At 39.1% G+C, this 21,034-nt stretch overlaps 1 protein-coding gene across 5 annotated transcripts in view; it reads right to left on the minus strand.

Moving 5' to 3' along the window:
* Nucleotides 1-6,619: 6,619 nt before the first annotated feature.
* Nucleotides 6,620-21,034, minus strand: part of Epb41l3 (erythrocyte membrane protein band 4.1 like 3) — a 151,249-nt gene continuing 136,834 nt past the window's right edge. For 2 of the 5 annotated variants that reach the window (XM_071602450.1, XM_071602449.1), the window contains 7 exons: nucleotides 16,542-16,616; nucleotides 12,750-13,133; nucleotides 11,014-11,145; nucleotides 10,110-10,208; nucleotides 9,368-9,448; nucleotides 8,977-9,093; nucleotides 6,620-7,767 (listed from right to left, as the gene is read on the minus strand). In XM_071602450.1, coding sequence (XP_071458551.1) covers nucleotides 8,983-9,093; nucleotides 9,368-9,448; nucleotides 10,110-10,208; nucleotides 11,014-11,145; nucleotides 12,750-13,133; nucleotides 16,542-16,616 — 882 coding nt within the window. In that variant the 3' untranslated portion in view covers nucleotides 6,620-7,767; nucleotides 8,977-8,982. Of the gene's footprint in view, nucleotides 7,768-8,976; nucleotides 9,094-9,367; nucleotides 9,449-10,109; nucleotides 10,209-11,013; nucleotides 11,146-12,749; nucleotides 13,134-13,734; nucleotides 13,858-16,541; nucleotides 16,617-21,034 lie in introns of all 5 variants that reach the window. The other 3 variants (XM_027942898.2, XM_027942897.2, XM_071602451.1) reach the window with 3 other exon arrangements.

The raw sequence follows: 21,034 nt of genomic DNA on the forward strand, positions 1-21,034 counted from the left end.
TGGGGTATAATCTCTTATCTGAGGTTGTGATTGAGAGTTTTATTTCTCTTTTCAATTCTGTGCACCGTCTGTTTTCTCCTCGGAGTTGTCTTTCATGGTAGAGGCTTTTCTTAGGATATATGCTCATGATGAAGAGCAGACTAAAAAGACAGTTGGAACTAATGAGTATGTGACAGGGCTGGTCAACTCTGATCTCCATAATGGAGACTTTGGGAAAGTGTATAGGGAAGCCCAGTGTATTTTTTTTTCATTGTAATAAAATATACTATAACATGTCAGCCATAAAGAGAATGCAATTATGGCATTTGTTGATAAATGAATATCCAGAACTTTGAACATGCTAAGTGAAATCAGCCAGACCCAGAAAATCAAGGGTTTAATATTTTCACTCATATGTAAATACTATAGAAAAATATGGGGGGAATAAGAGGGGATTAGATATTATAATGACAAAGGGAAGATATAATGGAGTAGAAGAAGGAGATCAAGTGGGAGGAGGAGGGATGAGAAAGGGGAGGAAATCTGGAGTGAAATTAACAAAATAACAGTGAGTTCTACCTTCATGTCTATGTATGAAACACAATAAAAAAATAAATACATAGCTGAGGTTGGCTTTGAACTCACCATCTTCCGGCCTCAGCCTCCCAAGTCTCTGGTGAGTTCAAAGCCAGCCTCAGCAACTTACAAAGGCCCTAAGCAACTCAGTGAGACCCCGTCTTTAAAAAAAAATATAAAAAGAGGGGTGGGGATGTGTCTCAGTGGTTATTCACCCCTGGGTTCAATCCCCAGTATCAAGAAAGAAAGAAAGAAAGAAAAGAAAAGAAAAGAAAGAAAGAAAGAAAAAATGAATGAATGAATGGAAGATTAGTAGACAAAGGAGAATAGGGAGAAAGGAGAAGAGGAAGGAAATGAGGGGACACTGGTGACTAAAATGGAGTAAATAAAATTCCAGACATGCATGATTTTGTTAAAATGAGCCCACCTATTATGTATAACTGTGAGCCTCCCTATTATGTGTAACTGTAGTGCTCTAATAAAAAATGCTATAAATGAAATTTGCCATTTTTAACCATTTTAAGTGTACACTTCAGTGACATCAAATACATTCATGTTGTACAACCACTAACATAATCTATTTCCAAACCCTTTCAATAATCCAGAAGAGACTCAATAGCCATTAAGCAATAATTCTCCATTCCCTCCTCCTCCACCCCTGACAACCACCATTCCACCTTCCATCTCTATGAATTCGTCTACATTAGGTACCTCAGATAAGTGGCAGCATATCATACTTTCCCCCTTTGGTGCCAAGCTTATTTCACTTAGCATAATGTTTTCAAGGGTAATCCATGCTGTAACATTTATCATAACTTCATTATTTTCATGGCTGAATAATATTCCATCATTTATATCTGCTATGATTTATCTACTCTGTTGATGGACACTTGGGTTGTTTCCATCATTTGGTTATTGTGCAGATGCCTGTTATGGTTTGGATGTGAGGTGTCCCCCCAGAACTCAAGCATGAGACAATGCAAGAAGGTTCAGAGGAGAAATGATTAGGTTGTGAGGGTCTTAACCCAATCAGTGATTTAATCCTCTGTGAGGGATTAACTGAGTGGTAACTGAAGTGGTGGGGTGTGGCTGGAGGAGGTGGGAATTGGGGTGTGGCTTTGGGTGTATATTTGTATCTGGTGAGTGGAGTCATTATCTCTGCTTCTAGATCTCCATGATGTGAGCTGCTTCCCTCTGCCACACACTCCGCCATGATGTTTAGCCTTATCTGGAGCCCTGAGAAATGAAACCAGCCTTCTATGGACTAAGACTTCAAATTAACTTTTCCTCCTTTATAGTTGTTCTGGTCAGATCCTTTAGTCACAGCAGCGAAAAAGCTGATTAAAACAATGCCGCTGTGGGCATTCTTCTACCGGTCATGCTGGTGGAAGGATAGAGTTGATATTGGGGAATGTTGGAGAAAAAAAAAAAATAGAAAGCTGGAAGATAGCACAACACACAGTGTCATGTTTAAGAATTTAGAATTGAATTTTAGGGAATGACTGAGGAGGTAATACTGAAGGATTTTTGGTTGTGCTATGAAGGTGCTTTTTTTTTTGATGATTAGGAAAGTGAACAGCCTAAAGATTGAGAGGTGGTGTGTTGATGAATGAGTAGAATTTAGAGACCAGTGAGATAATGCAACAGCCCAGATGAGAGATGATGTTTTGGTTTAGTTATGAGGTGTCACCCAAAAGCTCATGTATGAGGCAATGCAAGAAGGGTCAGGGGTGAAATGATCAATTATGAGAGTTGTAACCTCACCGGTGGATTAATCCACTGATATGGATTAACTGGGTGGTAACTACAGGCAGGTCGGGTGTGGCTGGCAGAAGTAGATCACTGGGGGTGTGACTTTGGGTTTGTTCTCAGTGAGTGCAGCTTGCTCGCTGCTTCCTGGTTGCCCATCTGCCCCATGGTCGGCCTCACTCAGGACCTGAGCTATGGAGTTGCCTAACCATGGTCTGAACTTCTAAAACTGTGAGCCAAGCTTTTCCTCCTCTCAGTAATTATTGTTGGGTATTTTGGTCCCGACAACAAAAAGCCGACTAAAACAGATGATGAGGGATTACAGTAGAATGAAAAGAAAGTCAGATGTGAAGGCTCTTTTACACTGTGAAGCAAATAAAGCAGTCAAAAATAACTGCAAGGTTTTAAGCCTGTATACTAACTCTTTCACCTCCACTATATCCAGTCTGAAGGACTAATGTCTGAGATGTTATGGTAAGACTTCCACTGTCCACAAATGGTATATCTAGTGAAGTTTACAATTCTGATTTCATAGGGAAATGCCAGCTTCTAAGACCCCTTTCAAATATGAGGTTTCTGATACGACAACCAGATCAAAATCTGAAGTCAACTGATCTGAGTCTGACCATCACATGGTATGTATCTGACCATCAATGGTATAAAAAATACCATTGCTAATCAGGGAGCTAAAACCAATCCATCTCTTCTACGGATAGATCTTTAGGGAGAGACCATCACTTGTTGGTCTCAATGATAATGGTCATGGAGTTGATGAGGATGTGAAATGGAAAATGGTTCCATTGGAGGATTGAAATAGGAAGTGTGCTCCGTTGGGAATCACTCCTTCAATGGAAACACTTCCTATTTCTCCCATCAGCTCCATAACCATTTCTGGGCTTCAGAGAAAATTCAGGAAAAAAAAAATGTTTCAAACTTATCAGAGCAAAAAAACTTTATCAGTATGTTCGTTTGTGCATGAAAATATTGAGCACCACTGTAAAATCCAGGAACTGAGCTTGGAGGTGAGCCACCATCTGTAAGACTCTTGACATACAGAAGAGATCCACTGAAAGAATTGGGAAGATAAGTATAAATTACAACTTGGGTGACATATTCTATTAGATAGTGTTGAGAGCATGTAAAAGAGTCAAATGGTAAAACCAGGAAAGGGAACTTTATTAAACTCAAGTCTGAAGTTAAAATGGGGACAGAGTAGAGTAGTGCTGGGGATGGTTCCTGCAGTTAAACAGGACTGAGGCAGGTGAGAGGAGCCAGGGTGAGTGGACACATTGCTGCATATGTAACTAGAAAGCCAGTGGGTAAGAGTTGGCTCATGCATGTCTTCAGACCATGTTTGAAGCATGCAGGCCTTTCTTTATACTAAAAGCAATGGAAAGCCAACACATTTTAAATACAGGAGTGATAGGATTAAATTTTAGATTATAAGAGACTGAAACTATGATCTAAAGCATTGTCAGGGTGGGAATGTGCAAGACACTGGTGGGTAGGCTGTTGGCAGTGCCATTGTTAGGTTCCTAAGAGTCAGCAAAGAAAAATAATTGACAAGCTGGGGAAATGAGCAAGGGAGACAGTGGCGTGAAAACCTCCCAGGTCTCTAGCTTGTATAACAAGATGCAAAGGACACCCATTTGAATACATTGTCTCATACAGTTACTTCTATTTGTTTGTAGACTTGACCTCTTCTTATCAAGTTAGACGTCCTTTAGTGTCCCTGAAATTCTATTTCATTAAACACGGGTAGGTAGTGTGGGTGCACACACACATTTAATAATCACACTCATGGGGGAGCCCCAAGCCCCTTTATCACCCTTCCTCAGAGTTAAGTAGCCACAATAAGAAACTATCTGTCAAAACAAAACGTTGTTTCTGAGAACACAATTTTACATGCACCGATGGCCTGCCACAAAAATGTATTTAAAAAAAAAAAAAAGGAACAATTTGATTTTACTTCAAGGGTAAAATGACTGTTAAAAATACAAGGCCACCTCTTTGGCAATCCAAGGCAGACACTTCCTACACTGGTTAACGGAGTGAGGAAGATGAGAAAGCATTTGATGTAAGGTAATATATAATAACTCTGCTTTGTAAGTTAGAAACACTTTTGAATTCAATATTCTGATGATTTTTAAAAAGATAGCTAGGGTGGGTGCTAATTTAAATAATGGAGCAACAGATGTTCTAGAAAGAAGTTAATAAATGAAATGGATTATAGTAATTGTTTTTCAAAACTGGGCTGAGCAACCCTACAAAGTACACAGTCTAACTCACTGAGCCCTAAGCTTGTGAGCTCTGGCAGTCCTATGAAACTTGAAAGAAACAGACTAGGAGGGGATGAGAAATTCTTCCAAGAAAAGTGAAAGGACATGAAATCCCCACATTATTAGCACTTCCCTCTCATTTCTCTTGCTATGGCAGTGTGTCCTGGCATCACTGAGGCTCTGTCCATTAATCCCAACCCTGAGTAGTAGGATGCACCCACACAAACTGAGGTCACACACCCAGGCTGAGCTCTGTGGGTGGAGAGCAGGGAGCATTTCTCCTGAAGGAAGGTTAGTCATTTGACACAGCAATTCACTTTATGAGAGTCCAGAGAAAATAACATGTAGTTTTTATTAAAGGCTGGATACCACTATAACTAATGCTTCTATAGATCCTTGTGGTGTTAGCATGAAAGTACAGGTTATCAGTGGGCTGGACCAAGATGGCCTTTAGAGAACCATACGTTCTTATTTCCTGGATCTGAATCTTAGAACAAATCGAGAAGCATGTTTTTCTTTTCAATGAGGCAAACAGTTATCTTAAGTAGAATTCTTCAATTTCTTACAAAGTGTAATATCTGAGGTCCTTTCCATACCATTGGTAGTTATGGCTAAACAAAATACTCTGAGATTACTTAAGTATTCAGTTAAGTGTCATCCAATCTTACACACTATATTTGTTGATACTGTGGGAAGAAGTCATGACTTTTGTTTTATCAATAGACTATGGCAAAGGAGATGGGAAGCCACTCCTTTGGTTATGTTATACTAGATGATGTCTTGCTAGCAGACACAAGCTAAGAGTGTTTTATCTTATTGCTAGCTTTCAAGCAGGAAGCTTCCCAAATCCTACAACCACAAGTGAATTCTGCCAATGACGTGAGGAGCTCAGGAGTGTGTCCTTCCCCCAGTTGAGGCCTCGGATGAGACACAGCCCTAGCTGACACTTGATCAGTCTTAGAGAAACCTGAGAACCCATACCCAGACCCCTGATCCATAGAAACTAGGACTTAGTAGTTTGTTAGTTTGTAGTTTGTTTTCAGCTACAAATTTTGTGGCAATTTGGGATACAACAATAAAAATCAGATGTTGATACTAGAAGGGAGGTACTTCTGTCACAAGTACCTAAATATGTGGGAAAGGCTTTGGTACTGAGCCATGGGTGGAGGTTGGAGAATTTTGAAAAGTGTCATACAGAAGGAGAAGAAAGCTGCTAACTTTCTTTGTAATGTGTAATTTTATAAAAACAAAGAGAGTACTTATTGCTAAGGATGGGGGCACCTTGATAACATTGGGTCTGGTTTAAAATAGCTGACATGGGTACAACTTGAAGGGTACAAACAAAGCAGACCCAGTGTAGGCATCCTTTAGATGACACTATTTTCATATAAATGAAGTGTTAGTTTTTTTAAAACATATTTTTGATTCATTACAAACACAATTCAAGTGAAACATAAGGACCAGCTAGGAAATTGCTCTAAATAAGGCCAGGTCAAACCTAATAGTATGTTTTTCTTTTTGTTGTTTGTTTAAAATCAGAAAGGTAAATGCATGAGATGGTAGGAAACGTCAGTAATACTGGGAACTTCACCCTAGTCCCCACCCCAAGAGGAGTCTGACGCGATTGAGCTGCGGGAACAGGCTGTCCAGGCTTTTGCAGTGCATGCAGTTTGATTTATTCAGCTGTGGAGCTGATGTCTGAAAGAGATGTCCCTTTGGTAGATTAAAAGCACCCAGAAACATACAGCCTCTTTCCTTATGAAAAAAAAATTAAAACTTTGAACATGAGATTCTATGATGTTCTTTTTGAAGTTGTTGCAGGCACCCAGGTATTTATATAGACATATTTTATTTCTATTTCCAAGGGTCCACACACTGTAGACCATGTACATTTGTTTTTTTTTTTTTAATCCTGTACAGACAGGATGTCTCTACAGTGTGGATGAATGAGGCCTTTGATGTCATGCAAATGTTAGCTCTGGGCTAAACACACATAATACTGAAATTATTAAACATGGAAAAATTAGAGCTTTCGATGCGTTTGCCATTTTTATTTCACTATGCAGAAACACCATTCACCATGGACTGTGATGCGTGGACAGTGTGGTGGAGAATATATCTTTTTGAAGGCTATTTATAACTAAACACTCAATAATTTTAATTACAGTGGAAATTCTGTACAGTTTAAGGCTTGGCTCTGAACTAGATTGTAAATATGGACCAGATTTGGAAACAAAACACTTCACGTCAAAGAAAAAAAAAAAAATCAATGGAAAAATACAAGGAAAAAAAGAAACAAAGAAAGAACACAAAGCAATAGAAGTCCAACAGGTTGTCCTGGAGTGAAATTTCATAATATTGTAAACTAACAAAAACACAGGTTTTCTTCCCCCAAACAATGACAATTTACATATTTGGGTCTTGCTGGAGAACTCTGGGGAGCTTTCCAGATCAAATGCAGACGGAAGTGAACAATATTAACAACAAGAAAGAAATCACATGAATGATATGCTAAAATCAGTACTACCTTTTAACAAATTAAGTGAGATACACAAAGCAAGATTGTAAGCATTAAATATTTCCAGAGGGTCAGAGAGTCATTACTGTGTATGGATGATAATAATAAAAACAGATGAAACAAGTACAAGATTCAAGTTGTTTACTGAATAAACTCGGTTATTGGCACATCTAATCTGAGATCAGTCCGACACACTGGACCTAGACAGCTTCTAGCATTTTAGGGTAATCTTCAATTATCTGTAAACAAAAGATTTGTCACCTAGGAAATTGCAGTTTTGTTGAGACTTTAATAATAATGAACTATGAAAGGTATGGGTTGTTTTTTTTTTGTGTGTGTTACATGAGATCACGGTTTATATTGTTGGTTATGGAACGTGCAGGTAGAGCTGGAAACTGAGACGTTTTTGTGAAAATTAAAAATGCTGCTCTTTTGTAATTTTATCGTTGCTTCATGCAATATCAGTTTAGTGATGCTGATTCGGATTGCTTTATTATGGGAAGATCTCTCTGCCAGTGTCTTTATTAATAGTCAAGGTCAATTCTTCTGGATTGGAATTTTCCACGGACAGATACAAGTCAGTTGGGTTAGAAGAGGGAACTCCATATAGGCTCTGGTTTTCCTAATGGTTTGCATGACTGGATTCATGTGCAAGCTAAATTATTCCTGCAGAAAAGAGATTCGATTAGTTATCCATCAGAAAACACGCGAGAAGTTTCCTCAGATCAAGGTCACAGAAAAGTACCTTGGATGTTAAAATTATTCTTTTTTTTTTTGACAAGATACTATAACACTCCATCCCAAGCCACTATGCTTTCTCTTCAATAATGACAACATACCCAAGTGGCTAAAGCTTACTGAAGGAAATCTTTTTTTTCCTTTACATTCTATCTTCCCAATATATTATTAGTTTGAATGTAGTAAGTGATTTTTGATATTTCTGTGTTAAGAGATGCTGCTTGTCCATCTAAATGCTTCTTAAATTGAGGTTACAAAGCTTATGAAGTCTCTTCAGTGTTTTATCCCATTAAGCACAGATGCAAATAGCTCCCTGTTGCACTCAGCATTCAGAGCCCTCTAAGGGATGCTCACAGGCCCATGAGTTCTTGCACAGCAGGTCAGTATGCATGGCAAGTCTGTGCACACACACAGGAGACTGTTGGTCTGCTATGATGCTGGCCACACAGCAGCTAGCAAGGCATGCACTTTCTGAAGGAAAACAGGATCACCAGGCTGCATTTTTGCTTTCTCCTGAGACAAGAGTATACTAGGGGGAAAGTCATCCCACATAAGCAGGAAATGTACCGACACCCAAAAAGAAAGTGTCCAGGTTCTGAATTAACAAATCGAAATCAAACAATGAACCAACCAACCAAACAAACAAAAAAACCCCCAAAGCATGAGTAGGCATAGTCAAAGAGCAAGCTACCAAGAAACAAGGTCATCAAAAGGAGAAAGGGGTGTATTTAATTTCCCTGGTAGCTGGAACACACAAATGGCATCTCTCTGAACAAAAACTGCTTTAGTTCTGAGTACACAGGAAGTGAAGTCGAATTTGACATTTCAAATTTGGATATTGTAAAGAGTGCAGGGCCTGGATTTAAAGGGAATGGTGGTGAGACCACTCAAGCAGACTCTGCTCTCCCTTTCTCCTCTAAATGGCAGTAGCTGCAAAACATACCCAAGTATGGAATTTCCAAATCTCAAGACAAACTGGCACCTGCAGACCAATTCTTCACCCTCTTGGTAACCAGCCCCCGAAATACCAGTGAGAGGAGAAAATAGGAAGAGGAGGATCAGGCAAAGGAGGAGGGGGAAGTGCCCCATGCCACATGCCAGCCTAGGCAAGCCTAGAGAATGAGCATCACCTCTTACCTCTGGTCAATCCTCTCCATCTTCTGGTGTGATCTCTGTCTCTTTATGGACCACTACTTTGGTCACTGACATGTCAGGGTGCTGCTCTTTGGCCTCTTTAATTGCCTGAGCCAGAGCCTATCCCCAGGAAATCACAGAAGGGCAAAAACAGAAAGGAGTCGGACATGCATGATCACTAGCAAGGTGTAGACTTACGAGCTAATTCTGCATCCACAATTTACAAATGAGGTACAATGATTACAAAAGGAATCAAAAATCATATATAGGAAAGCTAATTCAGAAAGATTTTTAGAGTACATGCTGAACTAGAAGAATAACATTGGAAACTGAAGGGCAAACATGTTTGTCTTTGTGTCTCTGCTATGGGATTTACCATCTCACATAACACTACCTGGTCATGGTCAATGTCCGCATCTCCTGTGATGACTATTCGCTTCTCAATTCTCGTCTCTGAAATGCCTCCTTTCACAGTCTGAACGAAACAAAGAGAAGCTTTGTGAATCAGCTTACTGGCAGGAATGATCCCCATTCCACAGAGGGAATGGCAGAAAATGGTGAGAGTTTTAGATAATATCACCAACTGAGATAGAATTTTCCAGCAGTTATTTAACGTGTTTAATTTCAGAAGTGAGGATTGAGTGTAGTCCTTTGGGTTTGGCTAGCTAGTTTTTCTTGAAGACCTACCCATGCTCAGAACTGGAATGAATGTTAGGCACAGGACACCAGAAAGAATATTCCTGCTGGGTGCGGGGGATGCATGCCTGTAATCCCAGTGGCTCGGGGAGCTGAGACAGGAGAATGGTGGGTTCAAAGCCAGCCTCAATAGTGAGGTTCTAAGTGACTCAGCAAGACCCTCCCTGTCTCTAAATAAAATACAAAATAGGGCTGGGGATGGCTCAGTGGTTGAGTGTCTCTGAGTTCAAGCCCTAGTACCCGCACCTCTGCCTCCCCCATTAAAAAAGGAAAGAATATTCCATCATTATGGAGCCAAGTGCATCACAAACCTAAAAATTGGAGACTCTCCCTCTGCAGCTATCCTGGGCATCCTGACAGTCAATTAACTATCAACTAATCTGTCAGAAGTTCTGCATGAACACCATCCCCTAGCTCTCAAGGTCTGCGCTCTCACTTACTTTGGTGATGTGCGTGGTGGTGGTGGTACTGGTGGTTTCCGATGTGATTGTCTGTGCGCTCATCAGCACGCCTGGCTCCAGATCAGCCCCAGGATCCACCTGAAGCAAGGGCAGGAACAGACACCACCCTCAGGTGTTTACATTTCCTCTTTGGGAGTTAGCTATGTTATTTAAAGCATTAAAATGACTGAAGTATAGTCAGCCCTCTGAATCTATGTGTTTCATATCTGAGGATTCAACCAAGGACGGCAAGTATTCAGTAAAAAACTGCAGCTGTACTGAACACATACTGATTGTTATTCCTTGTCAGTATTCCCTAAATAACACAGCACAACTCTTTACAGGGCATTTATACCATACTAGGTATTTTATGGCATCTAGAAATGAGTTAAAGTGCGTGAGGTATGTGAATATGTTTTATGAATAAATGATATAGCATTTTATATAAGCAACTTGAGCATCTGCAGTTTTTAGTGTCCATGAAGGTCCCCCCCAACAGATGGAGAAGGATGATCTTCTCTCACAATCACTGTGCAGAACCTGGGAGCTGAACACAGCTAGAGCTAACTGGCATTAAAAACAAACAAACAAACAACAACCCGGGACTTTGAAATGTATGCAGTGGATGATTAAGTGCATATTTTCCCTCATCTGTAGTGACAAAACTGGGTTTCTGAGCTGCCTTCTCCATTTCAAGATCTATGAAGACCTGGTGAAGTCACTTGCTACTTTATGATCAGTAATAAAATGACAATTATTGCATTTCTCTCTGTAGAGATGGTCTGGCTGCAGGATCCTCTAGGTCTCATGAATTAAATATTATGTAGCTATACTTAAGTGCACTCAACCCTAAGAGGAGGAAAATGTAAAGTGCCAGGGATCTGGCCTTCAGAGACTGTCTTACCTGTGACGATTCATATGTGATGGTTTTTGTTTCTGTGTGAACTACTGGCACTTCCTTGGTAGAAACTTCTAGCTTTACTCCTCCTGTGGGAACACTGCCATAACTGATGGTTTCCATCTTCACAGTTGATGACTGTGCCAACAGGAAGTGAACAGATGGCTATTACAGTTTGGACCAACACAACTTTGTTTTGTTTTGTTTTTCTCTCCTCTTTGGTACTTTAGTACTTGATAAAAGCACAGGTTAACATGAAATCAGTGTTCACACATTACACGGGGATAAACTGAAGAATAAGGCACACAACAGACAAATGTCAAATCATCTCCCAAAACCCCATAGCATTATTCATAAGGAATGTTTGAGGTGAAGAAAAGATTTTGAAGGAATTTTAAAAAAGTTTTCATGTTCTCTCTCTTCAATCTTTTAAACTCATCCGTAAATATGCCTTTAAATTAATCACTGTTAAAAGAAGGAACAAAGCATTAAGACATCAACTCTCCAAATACTTTGTGAATCTTCCTAAAAGTGGATAAAGAATAAACTACACTGATATTTCACCTTATTCCTCAGAATGGCAATAATCAAGAATATAAGTAACAATAAATGTTAGGGAGGATGTGGGGGAAAAGTTATACTCATACATTACTGGTGGGACTGCAAATTGATGGAAAGCAGTATGGAAATTCCTCAGAAATCTTGGAATGGAACCACCATTTGACCCAGTCATCCCACTCCTTGGTATATACCCAAAGGACTTAAAATCAACATATTACAGTGATGTAGCCACATCAATGTTTATAGCAGCTCAATTCATAATAGTTAAGCTATGGAACCAAGCTAGGTGCCCTTCATCAGATGAATGGATAAAGAATATGTGTATATATATATATGTATATGTAATAATGCTATGCATTATTAACAACCAATATATATACATAATGGAATATTATTCAGTCATAAGAATGACTTTATGACCTTTGTTGGTAAATGGGAGGAACTGGAGACTATCATGCTAAGTGAAATAAGCTAATCTCAAAAAAACCAAAGGCTAAATTTTCTTTCTGATATGCAGATGCTGACTCACAATAGGTCTGTGGGGAGGAGGGAAGATTTGCTGGATTGGACAGCAGGGGGTGGGGTAGGGGCGGGGGAAGGGAGAAGGGATGGGAATGGGAAGACAGTAGAATGAATTGGACATAACTTTACTATATTCATATATGAATACGTGACCAGTGTAACTCTACATCATATACAACCAAAATAATGGGAAGTTATATTCCATGTACATATGATATGTCAAAATACATTCTACTGTCATGTATAAAAAGAAAAATACAAAAAAAAAAAAAAAAGAACTAAGTCTTGACACTTGGAGAATGGAAAGGCATAGTCTTTGGTCCTTCTGGATAAGTACACTACTCAGGAATAAGACTATCAGAATTTCTAATATCCTGGCTCACGATGCTTTCTCCAGATTGGCTGCCAATTAGACTTTCAATGACAGAAACCACTTCCTGGAGCTATGCATTATTAACAACCAATAGATATGTCTGTAAATGACCCCAAAGCTGAAAACCAGCATGAAGGCCCCTAATTGCCATATGCAAAGGAACCAGGCTAAACAAACCACATGGGAAAGGCAGGAGATTGAACTTAGCTCCATCTGTATGCTGATCAAAATTTCAGGGCACTACATTATCAGTTTAGTGTTCAGAGTAACGACAGCTACTAGTTACCTCAAAATGAGGTTTTTGTTCTGAAGTTTCAGAAACCTGGGTGGCTGCACCCTGCTCCTCTTCTTGCTCCTGGGAAGCACGGGCTGTTTCTTCTTGCTCAGATCCAGCCTTAGCAGACTCTTCCTGTCTTTCCTCTTTGGACCCCTCTGTCACAGCAGAGCCTTCCTTCTCTTTCACACTGACTGCTTCAGTAGGTATGGGCTGCGCTGCAGCATCTGCATCTTCCCCAGCTGTGTAAGAAGCATCCCCACTTGCGTGCACGTTCATCACACGCCTCTCCTCCACCAACACAGTTTCCTGCACCACCTTCTCAGTGCTGAGTGGCTGGGGGTGTGGGGTGGTTTCTGTCTCTGTTTCACTGGACTCCATCTTGGTTTCCACTTTCTGTATGGGAAAACAGTGTGGCATCAGAGTGATTTTCCTTAAGTCCAAAGGTCAAAGAAACAAAAATAAAAATTAAAAAAAAAAAGAAAAATGAAAGCCGCCACTCACTACAATGATTAAAGCCAGCATCAGTTGCTTATAATCAGAAACACTGATAGAAATTATATATTAGCTTCCATTCCTCCCACCAGAAGCTTTGCTGCATGCCTCCTGCTAAACATACACACTGGAGCCTATGCTGCTACTCCACGGCATCCACAAAAGAAAACAGAATAAAATATGCAAGTGAAAAACAATGAACGGAAGCATCATAGCACATTTGCATTGGTTCTGGCTGTTTTTCTCAGACCCAACAGATGAGATAAAATGCTTCTAAAAATTAAATGCTATTACAGTTTCTCAATGTGATTGCCTCTGGAATATGTGAGGCGTATTCTTGACATGGAACGAAAGGCATATGACCAAGCAGGCACAAAGGACAATCACGGAAGACACCTTGGAATGTTGAATGCAAAACACGAACACACAACCCGCCCCCCAAAGGCACAGAGCAAGGCAGATGAGAACATTCAGAAACCCCAGGATGGAAGCAAATGGCCACCTGCACCCAGCTTTGAGAAGTAGAAGTAACCCCTCCTATGAATTCTGTTGGTTTTCGCGCAGACTCTAATAAACTGAAGATTTCAGAGCCATCCATGAGCTTTTCACCAGAAGTCTGCTTAGTCTGAGAGGACAAAGAAATGGACAGAGTCAAGCACAAGAGACAGACACATACTTAGCCACATACACATTCACAGCTTGTTAGACAAAATTGTAGGCAGAGGAAAAAAAAAGAAAGGAGAAATGAAGGAATCCAAGATACGGACTGTGAAAACAGAAAAGAATGGGAAATAAAATAGCAAAGTGGGGTGACCATGAGCTGTTGTTTGGTAAAGCAGAGAGTTATTAGGAACAGGGTAGTGCTGATTTAAGCAGATTTTTTTTTTTTTTTCTCCTTCATTGCAAGCCACAGCAGCGCTATCAAATCTTGGGAACGGGCAGCTGGAAATAAAACAGAAAAGTGTTTTAATGCTGACTTTAGACTGTGGTATTGACTCAACCATGAAAAAAAAATCATAAAGCTGGGTTGGCTGCTCTCAACATAAAGCCAAGCAGCAAGAGAAACGGAAAGGTTTGGGGTGGAAGGGTACTGCTTCAAATAACATCATGCTGGAATCTTAAACTGCAACCGAATGAGAGTTGCTGGTTACCACCACTCGGGACGCGGACGACTCAGTGACATAATGAGCAGTAGCAACAGTAAAGGCCGGTTCCTGGGAATATCTCCACTCGGACAGGCTCTTCCTTCGGGGACCAAAGAGTCCCACTTTTAAGACCTCACTATCTGGTACTTGCTCTGTTATGCTGTACCGGGCACTTTCTGGGCGAGGGTGGACGGCCACACCCTCCCCTGGCTTTGCAGCCTTCTGGAGGTCATCCTCTTCAGGACTCTGCCGGCGAGACTCGGCTTCCTTGATGGGAGCCAGGGATTCTGACAATTTCCGCTTTGTCGTCTGGACCTCGGGTCCTCGCCTGGACTTGTCATCGGCCAGGGACTCCAGGACCTCGTATTCTGTCAGGATGGAAACAGCCTTCCCTGACTCTGACACGCCTCTCTCCATTTTCTGAAGGGCCTCTAGCGAGGAGGGCTGCGCTCCTCTCTCCCCATCTTTGGTTTTCCCAGTCATAGTAACGATTCTTCCAGAGACGGTGTCGTAGGATTTTCCTAGAGTGTATATTTTCTGTTTGTTTTCTTCTTTCAGTTGCAATTCTCGGGCCAAATCATCGAAGCTCTGCATTTCAACAGTGCTAGATTTCAGAATGTCCGCTGGGATGTCACCAGTTATACTGCTCACCGTCACCACCTTGTAAGTCACAATCTTTTTCGAATCACCACCAACTACCTCAGTGGGTATTTTGTCTACAATAACCCAATCCTCTGTGCCCTATATTTAAAATATAAAAGCTAGATTAGAAATTCTGATGATATCCCATTTCTAAAATAAGAACCCTTTAAGAAAATCAGGCACGGGGCTACACATAGGTCTGCGATGGGACTGCCCAGGACGGTGTTATTAATCTAAAAATTATGGCTATTATCTCTTTTCCTCTGAAATTAACTAACTATAACCTTCATCCTGAAATGTATCCTGCAGGGTAGGGTTACAATTTCATATTTCTTTAACAGGAACAGAACTTCTTGGTAAATTTTGCAAGGAATCTATCTGCAAGATGCACATTTGATTATTTTGTATTTCAAGATTAGATAACATTATTGAAGTTATTGTGCAAGTTTTTCATAATAAATACAATAATAAAGTTCATTTGCCATTAATTTCCACAAAGAACTTTCCAACATTCTACAAATTTCTGTAAACATCACTTTCCACGTTTGTAGATTGTGCTTCCTTATATGGGAAAGGGAATCCATGACCGCACTTATCGTTCAAATAATATTGAGCGCACCTGTGTTCACAGCATCCTTACGAAACATTCCCCACTGATCAGACACTTTGGGATCTTTTTAAAATAAGCCTGAGAGGTCTGTTCAGGGTCCCGATCTTAATTACAGCTGAAGTTCACTGTCTCAGTAGTTTGACTTCCTCTTTGCTTAATGTTAGCTCCAACAAAGCAGATTAAAGTTAAGAAAACTTTGCATTCAGGGAGACCGAATAGGAAGTGATAGGTTAACAGCTGACCAGTTTAACAGGTGACAAAGGGAAGAGCAATTAAACCAGAAGGAGGTGAACAGCTTGGTTTACTAGAAAGTTTTTTATTTTTGTACTTATTGTAGCCTGGAAACTTGAATCTAGAAATAAGTATGCCTTAAGAAGAATGATCACAGTTTGATCTACATGTTGGTGTTATACTAAATGAAATGAATTGAAAAAAATAACCTCTAGGGCCGATGGGACAGTTTTCTGGAAAATTATTTGACGAGAAGTAGCCACAGAATCAGCAGAGTCTCCTTCCTGTATTTTCTTAATCACACTTGGCTAGTGGGAAAAACCAATACAAGTTCAGAACTTTCAAAGTCAATCAAGTCATCTAAATTAGCGCCACTCTACGGGTAAAAACAGGCAGTACAAACTTCAGTAAGATTATTACTAGAAAGTACAATCAAAATGCTTCAATGGTAATATGTAATCACCTAGGATTGGAAGTCATAAAGAAATTATGCATAAATGATAACCAACATATTAAAATTATTTTCCCCTTCCCCAGAGCCTAAGAAAAAATAATACACTTACCTTAGTTTGAAACAAGATAATTTTAAAAGGAAAATAAAAACTAAAGATACTTTAATGACACTGAAGTCTGAAGAACAGTTCCTTTAGAAAATCGTTTTTGCTTGTTTGTTTGTTTTACCTGAGACTCAAGGAATGGAGCACTTCCTTGCTGCAAAAATATAACTTTTTCAGAAATCTCTCTTTCTTCTTTGGTCTGTTTGAATAAAGGGGGTTGGGTTGGAGAAGAGGAAGTAGACAGTTTCCAAAAAGGCAAGTTAGGAAGAGAGTCCTTTAACTGTATATCCATATATATATGGATATATACGTATATATCCATATATTCATATAAATGTGTGTGTGTATATATATATATAGAAAATTTTGTTTTTCCTGAAGAAGTAAATCATTGTTATTAATGTAAGAAATAGTCTGATACCATCTCAAAATTTAAAAATTATTTACAAACAGCAGTAGATTATTTTATGAAAGTTGGATGGTCATATGACTCAAACATTTTTCCATTTCTATGATTACAAAATATGCTAGAGGGAAATAAAGGGTTTCTTTACATTTTAACAGTGTTTGTGTTAGTTACTTGCAAAATCATGAGCGAGTACTTAAAATAAAAAAGGAAGAAATTTTAAAAATTTAAGTAGGAAACACATTTTTACTCAGGTGAGCCTGCTGTAGAGCAAGGAAATACACACAAGGTTGTTGGCTCATTAGCTGCCAATTTGAATAAGCTCAGGTGGACTTAGACTGATTGCTTTGTTGTTCAACAAATAAACAAAAATTCAAGTTTTTTTTGAACTTTTATAACATGGTGAATAAATTTTGAAGTTAATTTAAGAATATCTTAAATTAAGCAGACTAAATCATACTTTTCTTTATAGAATTAAGAAACATTAAAGTAAATATTTCATGTTAGGCACTAGCTTTTTATTTCTTAAACTACCTGATTTTTTTCTTTAATTCAAGTGGCAATACAGTAGCTACCAAGTCTATCTTTGCACAGAATACAGCTCTACAGAGTAGGAACTGAAGGATATTTTGGAAAATTAGTCTAAAAACAAATCATAGAATGTTCAAAGTTTCTAGAACAATGGAACTCTTTCAATGAATCTTATCATTATAAACAATATAATTTTAGGAAACTACTTAAAGTTCCTGTTTACCTACTAATGTATTGATAAGTACTACATCGAATGGTTTGCCTGCAAGAGGTTGTAGTGGAACATCTGGCACTTACTTCCTACAGGAGCTACTGAGATTTTGACAGTGCCATACTCACATGACCCTTCCTAATGAGAGATAAAAAACATTATTCGAAGGAGAAAAAAAATTCTGTCCTGCTGCAATTTTGAAGGAAGGCATTGGAAAACATAAAATGTGCTATATGGCATCATGACATGAAGATCATCTGATGCTTTCTTCCTTCCTTTTAAAACTTTCAATCATAGCCTCTTTTTCAAATAGAAATGAGAAACATGAAGGAAAGGTCAAAATTACTGGTACTTTTTAGAATAACATTTCTGGGCCTCTAATTATAATCACAGAACTACATCTTATTCCTCATACTATTCCCAAGATAAAAGCTTTTTTAAAAAAAATGCCCAGTGGCTAAAGTGGTTTTCGGTATACTCTGTTGTCTGAAACAAACTAATTTTTAAAATGTCTGTGTGTCTTACCATTGGAAATGTCAGCACGGGCTACATGTAGAACTGTGTATGTCCATAACAGAAACAATATACCAAAAAGGGATATAGATCTGAGATTTAACTTTTAAACATGGCCAACCTTCCAACCCAACTACTTCAGCTACTAGAGAGTAGTTACTACTAATTGAAGTGCTGATAAAGAGAAGCTGCTAATCTAAAAGAGGATTTAACATTAGAGTTCAGAAAACAATCAGATAGTATATCCCAACTGTTATAACATTAGTTTCTTAAACATTCATCTCTGTATTATACTTGGGAAACAAGGTCCTATTTCTGGCACACCTTTATAAAACTGTCATTCACTCTTGGGTGATTAAGGGTCTCTACAAATAAATTTTAGGGAGCTGGGCACAGTAGTGCACGCCTGTAACCCCAGCAGCTCAGGAGGCTGAGGGAGGAGGATCGTGAGTTCAAAGCCAGCCTCAGCTACTTAGAGAGGCTTGAAGCAGCTTAGCAAGATCCTGTCTCAAAAGAAAAAAATGGGCTGGGGATGTGGCTCAGTGTTTGAATAGCTCTGGGTTCAATCCCTGTTACCAAATATATATATATATATTTAGGGAGCAAGTGAATTTGCAAATTAAGAATCTGTGGATAATGAGAATCAACTATGCTAAGCATCTAGCTCAAGGAGTTACATAGTGAACATACACCTCTTAATCTACCACTCCCATGAAACGGGACAATATTGGTGCTGCACAGGTATTGATGGATACTGATTTGGGGCTGGGATTTGAAAACTTTGGGTATTCAAGTAACCACTAAGGAATATATCCCTAACATGGGCTAGGCCTCTCTGCATTATAAAAGGCCATTGTGGAAATATGTGTTGACAGAGAAGTACAGAAAAGGTACCAACATCCATGGAAAGTTCATTATAGTCAAAATATCACCTCCTTAAATTATAACATTTTGGAGTTTATCCAACATCATTTTCTAAGAATCAGGATTAAATCAGAAGTAAAAAATAGATATTTTACCATTCTAATGGCTTTGATTTTTTAAAAGTCCCCCTTGTTTTTATCACCACCCTTTAACTTCTCTAATAAGCTAAAACCTAAAACATTCAAAGTGGCTACCACCTGACATTTTCTTAAGTATTAGCAATGGGAAGAGACATTTTGCTCCTTTTGTCTGTTATGCTTTGGGTAGCTACTTATTATGTATGTTTGTAACTTAGTCCAGTTGTCTGACATCTTTAGGGCTAGCACATTATTCTAAAAGAAATGGCAAAAATTAGGGTGAGGCTAAACTTGGAACAATTAAAATAAAATTTATGACAGCATAACTGACAAGTGGTCTTCTTAACAAGGCAAGAACTATAATATTTAAATCAAACATGGAATGAGAAAATTTTGTCTCTTGAAACTCAAGTCCTCTGAATGGCAGTGGTGTTTCGTGGTACAGGCATACCTTGGGTAAAGGTACTTTTCATTTATTCTGCATAAAAGGCCCTTTACAAAGTAATTCCCATGGGTACTTTTTAGCTGGTATTGAAATTGTCATGAATACAGCAATAGTGAGATCTTGGTCACTTTGATAAAAAGTTTTCAAAGGCGGTTTAGAAAACGATCAACAATGAGCGTAATTCGATTCTTAATTTCACTGCAAGGACCTGAATGTGGCCTACAGATCACTGTTTAAAGGCTTTTTCACACATAAAGGCATAAGTTCTAATTTTCTGTTCTGTGTCAGCTTCCTGGACAAACAGTTCACAAGAAAGGGGTCTTGGTTAAAGAAGGAGATTAACCAAAACAATGCCCCAAATATGCAGTTTTCTAAACCTGCTTGTTTTGGAAGAGAGATAAAGCAAAATGATATCTAACAGTAGATAGTAATCTGTGGGTCCCACACAATGGGAGCCCTGAAATAACACCAGCTGTACCCTTACTATGGCTATATATTGAAAGAGAGCTTTTCTATATGGAAAAGCTTTACTTAAGTACCACCAAAATGTGAGCACTGTATGCTAGTAAAGGGGGATGACTTCTCTGCCTACTCTGATTCCTTACCCTCTCCTAGATGGAGAGCCCTTTTCCTATGTATTTATTTTAACTCTCTTTGGTCACATGAAGATTATATTCCTTACAGTTTACCTTTATAATATTCTTCGGAATTTTATGCTTGTATGAACTGGATATTTTTTTCCTTTGTCTTTTTCCCTGAAAATACTCCATTTTCACTAGATATGGTTGTGTTAAACCTTACTTAAAAAGAAATTTGTCAGCTGAGTGCGGTGGCACACGCCTGTAATCCCAGTGGCTTGGGAGGCTGAGGCAGGAGGATCGCAAGTTGAAAGCCAGCCTCGGGGTAATGGTGAGGCACTACATAACTCAGTGAGACCCTGTCTCTAAATAAAATACAAAAAGGGATGGGGATGTGCCCCAGGGGTTGACTGAGTGCCCAGTTCAATCCCCAGTACCAAAAAGAAAAAAAGGAAATTTGTCCTGTAATTTCCCCATTAAAAAAGTCAAATACAAATCAAACCAATTACAAATCAGTTAAAATAATCAGTTATCAGAAAAATCAAATAATGTGTACTGAAATGCTAACAACTTCTGATCACTCAAACAGCAGATGATCTCAGTAGGTCCCAGCTTGCAACTGATGAGAAACATACATGGGTTTTCAGGTCATTCATCAGTGGAGAAGGAGGAAGGACATTTACAAAAAGTACCTGTTCACTATGATAGTATCTTAATTTCTCTGCTGTAAAATACAGGTTTTTTGGTCAGAATCAGCCAGTTGGCACTACAGTCTGCCTGTGGCTTTATGCTCATTGCCAGCACCACCTGAAACCATGCTTTTTGGCCACCTATTCATTTAATTTGCAGCTTTCCTCTGGAGCACAGAGCATCTCAATTCAGGATATATATATAGAAAAGAGGGAAGGTTCTCTACTCAGAAGTTTGCCAAA

Source organism: Marmota flaviventris, chromosome 16 (genome assembly GCF_047511675.1).
Source record: "Marmota flaviventris isolate mMarFla1 chromosome 16, mMarFla1.hap1, whole genome shotgun sequence".
NCBI lineage: Eukaryota > Metazoa > Chordata > Mammalia > Rodentia > Sciuridae > Marmota > Marmota flaviventris.